This window comes from Phaethon lepturus, unplaced genomic scaffold (genome assembly GCF_000687285.1).
Source record: "Phaethon lepturus isolate BGI_N335 unplaced genomic scaffold, ASM68728v1 scaffold5978, whole genome shotgun sequence".
Lineage (NCBI taxonomy): Eukaryota > Metazoa > Chordata > Aves > Phaethontiformes > Phaethontidae > Phaethon > Phaethon lepturus.
The window spans coordinates 44,177-51,287 of NW_010558200.1; the positions used below are offsets into that span (position 1 = coordinate 44,177).

General features: G+C 46.9%; 1 protein-coding gene across 1 annotated transcript; it reads right to left on the reverse strand.

Annotated features, from left to right (window-relative positions):
* Positions 1 to 1,529: 1,529 nt before the first annotated feature.
* BID (BH3 interacting domain death agonist) lies at positions 1,530 to 5,118 on the reverse strand. Its single transcript, XM_010292973.1, has 4 exons — positions 4,914 to 5,118; positions 3,457 to 3,602; positions 2,776 to 2,979; positions 1,530 to 1,541 (listed from the first exon to the last, which is right to left on the reverse strand). Exons 1-4 carry the CDS (start codon positions 5,116 to 5,118, stop codon positions 1,530 to 1,532), a joined length of 567 nt encoding a protein of 188 aa, XP_010291275.1.
* Positions 5,119 to 7,111: the final 1,993 nt, after the last annotated feature.

Genomic DNA, 7,111 nt, shown 5'->3' on the forward strand with positions numbered 1-7,111 from the left:
GGGCTTGCAGGGATTTTGGATTCTGTTCTCAAGAGGCCTGGCTGGGGGAAGAGACCCTGACTGGTCCTCAAGTCACCCATTACCCAAGGAACCAGTCATATTGTTCCTTTTAATATGCAAGTGCAGCCCTCTTGGGGAAAACTGTCTAAAGCTTCTTGTGCCATTTGGTTAATAAAAGTGTTTCCACCTTTAAAAGAAAGTTCTTTCCAGCTTCATTGTTCTATATTCAGTTGAAGTGAAGGGGTATGTACATTTTTTCCCTCTGCTAATGGGACACTGCTGTAAGATCATGCCCCCAGGTTGCACTTTAATAAATGGTACAGTTTTCAAAAACTATGTGTAGAGTACTTCTGTGCTTTTTTTGTCCCCTCTCTGTTTTAGTGCAGGCACAAGGGAAAAAAAGGTGGTTTTACTTGCACAAGATTTACTTACGCAGGACCAGAGTGTGTCTGTTACTGCCAGCTGCATCATAACAGTAGTAAATTAGAGGAATACCCTGAGAACTCACACAAAAAACCTGACACCACCAAGGGAAGAAAAAAAAAAAAAGAGATGAAAGAGATGCAGGGGGAAACTGAAATTCTTAAGAGCTGTACTGCCATGAGAACTGACAATTTTATTTAAGTTAAAAAACCCACAAAATATTTACATCAGTTCAGAACTTCTGAGGCAGCTGGATCACAGGTGAAGTCTTTGCCACCTGAGTCCAAGTTTGTTGAACCTGAGATATGACTGCAGTACACTCAGAAGACATGCCAGGTATTCTTCCTGATCCCAGGCTGATACTGTCTTTCTCTTGATAGCAAGATTCTAAAGCTAAACACTCTTCCTCAAGCATACCCAGGTTGTGTTCCCTGAAAGAATTTGCCCTGTACACAGCCCTGCCCTTTTCTTTACAATTTCTCATTCAGTTTTATTTTTCAAGGAAGCACAGGTTTGTGGCAATTGATGCTGAAGCATCTGTACTTTAGCCTTCCCTGGCCAAGCACCCCTACCTCCTTTAGAGTTGTTTCCTCTTGCTGCCAGCTGCCCTCCTAAGACAGACCTGATTTTCACCCCCTTTGTGATCTGTGCTGATCACCCATTCTGCAGCCTGAGGCCTTCCTGGGAACAGTTAACACTCAGCATGGCTCAGCTGCAGCACCAGGAACAGGGCTGGGAAAAGAACTAAAGCAAAATGCTATAGCTGATTAGAGAAAAAAAAATTACTGAGAAGGTGGGCTCTGTGCCCACAGTGTTTCCCTGGAGGCACAAGGCAGGGCCTGCACAGAGTCTGCTACTACTAAAGGAAAAAAGAAAAGTACTATAAAATTAGAGAGGGCAAGCACTACTCCTTACAGGAACCGGCAGAGCTGGCACGCAGCTCACACTACCATTGCTGTGCTAGTCTACAAAAGCCTGTCTACAAAGCTCTGCCTTCCCTTTCACAGCTGTATCTCAGAAGTTAAGAGCAGAAAGTGATTGGCATACATCAAAAAACGTAAAAAGCCTTCAATAATCCACATTCTCCACGTGGAGGGCTGGAGAGCTCACTCGCGTAGCTAGAGGGAGAGAAACAAAACCAGCATCAACAGCAGCAGAGCAGTCACCCACAGCCAGCCCTTCTCCCGGCAGCTCTCAGGTCCCCCACACCACAAACCATGTCCCAACTCTGCTGCCTGCTCTGCTGTGTTTGGCATCACCCCTCAGTCCCCACCTACCCTAACAGGGTCTCCAGTCTCCTGTGCTAGTGACAGGTTTCCATGATAACACAGGTTTCCATGATAACGCAGCACCTTTGAGCTAAGCTGAGCAAAAAGGAGGGCAGCGCTGAGTGACACCTGACAGCAACACTTGTGTTCCTTGCTGCCTGGCAGAGAGCAGGGTGGCTGTGCGGGGCAGCTGCCCACTCTCCTGACACAGGGCTAGCCAGGTCCTTCTGCAGGCTGCTGCCTATGCCATCTATGGCAAGGCTGCAGCACCGCACAACTGGGTCACCACTGTTAAACAGAGTGGCAGGATCACAGCCCTGACCACTCTCAAACCTCATTCTTAAGAGGTACTAGTATATCTGTGTGTGTGCACGTGCGCGCACACACACACACACAGGGGATTTCTTCCTCTCCCTTCCCCGGCAGGTTAGTTACTGAAGCTGGGGCCAAGTGCCCTAACCTCTACCCTGGGTTGACTGCTGGCTGTTTAGTCTCCCCACCAATGCTGCAGCTCCAATAGAGAACAAGAATGGAGATGCCATTTCCCATCTGACCATTTCTCATTGTTCCTCTGCTGCTGCTGTTTCTCAGGGGCAATTCCCTTCCCCCTTCCAGTTCTTCCAAGCTCTGGGGAGCTCAGGCAGACAAAAGCAGAGACCTCAGGGCTCAAGACACTTGGGAAATACAGCCATCAGAGCTCAGGTCAGGCTTTCCTTCCCTGAGGGCATGATTAACCTAGGTCTTTTAACCCAAGTCTTATCAGCACAGCTCCCTGAACAGACTGCAGGGAGGAGAGGAACAATCGCAGCTCTTTCTCTGCCCTACCAAAAAAATGCACTCTGTTCACCAGCTGCTCTGGGTGGGGCAAGCAGAAGCTGTGACATGTCCCCCTCCAGCCTCCCTCAGTAACATCACCCTTCAGAGCTCCACAGGGACTGGCGTTCCCTTCCAGCCAAACTTCCAGAGCACAACAGGGAAACCAGCCCACCCGGGGCAGCTCAGAGCTAGGCCACACCACCGGGAATAACTCGGGCCAGCTAAGAGGCTGGCTGTGACTCGCACCGCGCTGTTTGACAGCACTCACCATTCTGACAATGTAGTTGTGGAGCTGCTGGCTGATGTAGTTCACAGTGGTGCTGAAGACACGCTGTAGAAGGGAAGGCATTGTATTTGCAATTTTCTTAGTTAAGACCATTGCTAGCACCAACATGGCCTTCTCCTGTTCCATATCTGAGGGGATGGCTCGTGCAAGCCCTTCCACTGCCTCTGACATGCGCCGGGTTATCTCCTGTATGGAAGAGAGGGATCTCAGTGCAACAGCTGTGGGGAAAAAGGGGTCACAGCACATCCTGGTGACACTCCACTGGTAACTGATGGGCTTGTTCTAACACCTCAGAGGATGCTGCTCCCCTTCCTCCCAGGCACAGCAGCCTGCCTGTTACACACCCTGGATAGCAATAAGGATGACTATCTCTGAGCTCCGTTGCTCACTCAAGACAAAAAGAAAGGGAGACAATACACATACAACTGGAAAATTGAGATAGCACCTTACACGCTCAGGGTGCAGCAGCCCCCTTCCTCCCCAGGGTTTGCACCTAGCCTGCCAAGTCCCAAAATGGCAGAGGAATCCAGGGGCTCCCATGAAGGGCAATCCACCTTAAACACAGTGAAGATCAGGGGTACAAGCTTGCTGCTCCAAAGTCAGAGCACGAAGGGTACACAACATTTAAAAGGGGAACTGCTAGTCAGGTTGCTTTTCACTCACCTCTCCAGACAGATTCTCATTCAGAAAGTGTTGCACTAAATCATTTACTACTCTTGCTTTGATTTCTTTATCAAACTGGTCTCCAATCTCAGCAAGCTGAGCAGCAATGATCCGGACAACTTCTTCATTTACCTGAGGGTCAAACACTGCCAACACATACAGCAGGACTTAGTTCACAGGCTGTAGACAGACTAGGTTCAGTGGGGGTAAGCTGACCCATAGCATTTTGCCCATCTCCATTAACAACCCCCGTCCAACCCCAACCCCAATCATAGTGCATTTGTGACAGCACTTCAACTCCCTTGTGTACACTCAACTCATTTACCAGAGATGGTGTGCAAACAGAGTTTCTTTATCTGTAGTTTAGGTAAAGTGCAGCCTCACCCTGCCCAAAAAACACTACAGGGGAACTCAGAACATCTCCAACCAAAATTTGTACAGGACAGCTACAGCCCACACCCTGCCTAGAGAGGGGGGGGAAGTGAGATAGTGTGCATGAATTTTTTTTTTTCCCCTCTCAAGTGACTACTGTCAGGACCTGTCTCAAACACCATCTAAAATACAGCATCTCAGATTAGTTTGGGTTGGAAGGGACCTGTAAAGGTCAGCTAGTCCAACCCCCTGCAATGAGCAGGAACATCTTCAACTAGATCAGGTTGCTCAGAACCCCGTCCAACCTGACCTTGAATGTTTCCAAGGATGAAACATCTACCACCTCTTTGGGCAACCTGTACCAGTGTTTCACCACCCTCATTACGAAAAATGTCATTTTTATATCTAGTCTAAATCTACCTCTTTTAGTTTAAAGCCATTACCCCTTGTCCTATATCCTTTTGGCAAAGCTTCCCACTGTCATTTGAGGCATGAGACCTATGCAGACTTACATGAGGGAGGGCTATTTGCTGCAGCAGTTCCTCCTCACCCTGCTTAGGTTGAGGTCAATGTGCCAGCCAATACATCCTGGGCAAGGGGCAATAGCCATCCTGCAGATGGCTACTGAAGCAGGAATGGTACCAGGAACTATCTGAGGAATAGTTTCCATCTCACTGGTAGAGCAGAAAGGGATTCACTCAGTACCAGAATAAGAGTTGTTCCAATATCCTAGCCCAAGTACTGATACTCCCTGAGGAGCAGTATGAGGCCTAACTTAACTGCTTACTATCATGCTCCTTGAAGACAGCAATCATTAGTACCAGCTTTGTGGCTCTGTCTCATGTGCTGTAGATAAAAACCCAGGGTGACAGGTGCTCTAAAAATCCATGGGGAGATAAGTGCTAAGCACTAGCTGTCTTATCCCAAGTGTTAAAATCCCAGCTACCACCAACAGCCACACTGTGAAGTCTCTCAACAGAAAAAACATCACTCCTCTGAAACAGACCAGCAGCAAAGATGGGAAAAAAGGGAAAGAAAAGCTCCACCTTCAGAGAGGCATGTAAGATGGAGAAAAGAGCACTCACCTAGCTCACCATTCTGCAAGTGGCCACTCCGATTGCCATCGGTCTGAAGTTCCACCTCATCATCATAGTAGTAGCTGCCTCTCAGGAAAGGCCCCTGGCTTTGCAGGGAATGCAGTTGCTCTCTGAACTTACAGTCAGAGGATACCTCCAGGAAGGTGTACAGCAGTGCACACTCCATCTGGACAGATCCATTGATCTTAAACATAAAGAAAAATCATGGTTAAGCCCATGCCTAGGAAAAGTGTGCTGTTTCCCAGCCCTGAACACATTTTTCTGGCCGCCTTTGGGCATTCCTGAATAGCGTTATCCAGGAAGTCCACAAGACTTCAGCAAATGCATACTAGCTCCTGGATGTGCACCCACGCAGAACTGTCTGATGATGAATGATAGCTCTGTTCTCAACTCACCTCTTCCTCATACTTCCAGATGTGGCACTTACAGAAACCCCAATCAGAGCTCCTCTTTTGAAACAGATGCATACACAGCACAAACCACCCACTTCCCCCTGTTCAGATGTCTGTGTTTGGAAGGTTTTTTTACCCCTGTATTTGCAAATTTGGCATTCTACTTCCTGTGCATAATAAAGCCAGCAGCTCCCCATTCAAATGTAATCAGAGCACAGCAGTAACAAGGTGGGAAACAGAGATAACAGCATAAGCCTCCAAAAAACTCCAAGGTTTACATTTCTTCTCCCTCTTCAAAGGCATCTCTACTAGCTCCATAATAAACCTGTTCAGCTCCCTCTAGAGAGCCAAGCAGCTGCTCACAAGAATTGTGACAGTGAGATGGCAGATCATTGGTGTCTGGTATCATCTACACTGATACATTCACCCTCAGTCAACAGGCACATGTTGCCTCCAAGCAAGGCAGCACAGAGTGCCCAAATTACTTAGGTTGAGGAAGTCCCTATGGCAGTCAGACTGATGTGAGCAAGAGGTCCCACTAGAATGTGGGGCCTCATAACCAACTAAGGCCTCTGCAGAAAGCCAGGAAACTGTCCAATAATTTTAGTTAAGCAGCTAAAAGAGGAGGATGTTGTGTAAGCACAGAAATAAAGTGAGGAAAAAATCCTTACTGTGGTATGCAGACTGTCTGCTTATAAGATAAAAAAATGCTTAGGCTTAATTGTAACTGGGGAGAAGAATCAAGGCTAAAGTAGAATGGTTTGTCTTGCCAACTGCATAGAGTAACCAGTATGCAACCAGGATGAACCTGATAATTGAAAAGGAGTTTCAGGTACCTTTTGAGGAGTGGAACTTTGCAAGGCCACCTATATCTACATAATCGTATCAGTAATATCACACAGGACCCATATTGCCTAGGCAAAAGTAGCAAAATTGCGACAAATACAGAAGTATTAATTAAGGATGGGCTGTTTACTTGAGAGGAGACTAGGCAGAGAAAGGGAGGAACAAAGATAACAAAAAGGAGAGTCCAGAAATGGAAACCAATGGAAAATAAGGTATGTGATCAGTCAGAGATCAACAGAAGGTATCTCTTGCATGACTTGAGTGTGGATGTTTACAGACACAGCAGTGAAGCTCCCCTGGCGACCCAAGCCCGCTGGAACACCAGAGGCGATCCCCTTCAACAACCTACTGGACTAATCATCAGGTTTCTATTCAAAAGGCTTGTGGGAGGGCAAAGACAGTTATAATTGTACCCTCACACTAGGTGGGGTGAGGAGGGTAATAAGATATTTCAACAGCAGTTTAATGTAGTTAAGAAGATTTAAGCATGATAAATAGTAGCTTCATAATTGTGATTAATATTGCAGAAAACAATGCAATAAGTTTCAGTTGTGTGTTTTAATTTATTAGTTTTAGCAGTTTATAGCTTAAGCAATAAAAACGGTAGTCTCTTAAATAGCCACATCTCCACCCTGCAGTTTAAAGGGGGAGTGTCACACTGTGAGGTGACAAGGAAGCAGCTTGCAAACTAAGTGGTTCCATCCACTTTTTGTCTGTATTCATGATGGAGAGGAGCAGTGTCGGGGCCCCTGCATGAACTCTGAGGAAGATTAGAACACCACGAGCCAGCACTTTGAGAATCATCCCCTTGGAGTTACCTCAGAATAAGTGTGCAAGAGAACCACTGGTCACTGTGAACTATTGAATTCAGTCTCATTTGAAACTAACCTGTTCCATGATGGATTCAGAGACAGAGCACCTCTTGTCACCCTCTGCTTCAGAAGTCCT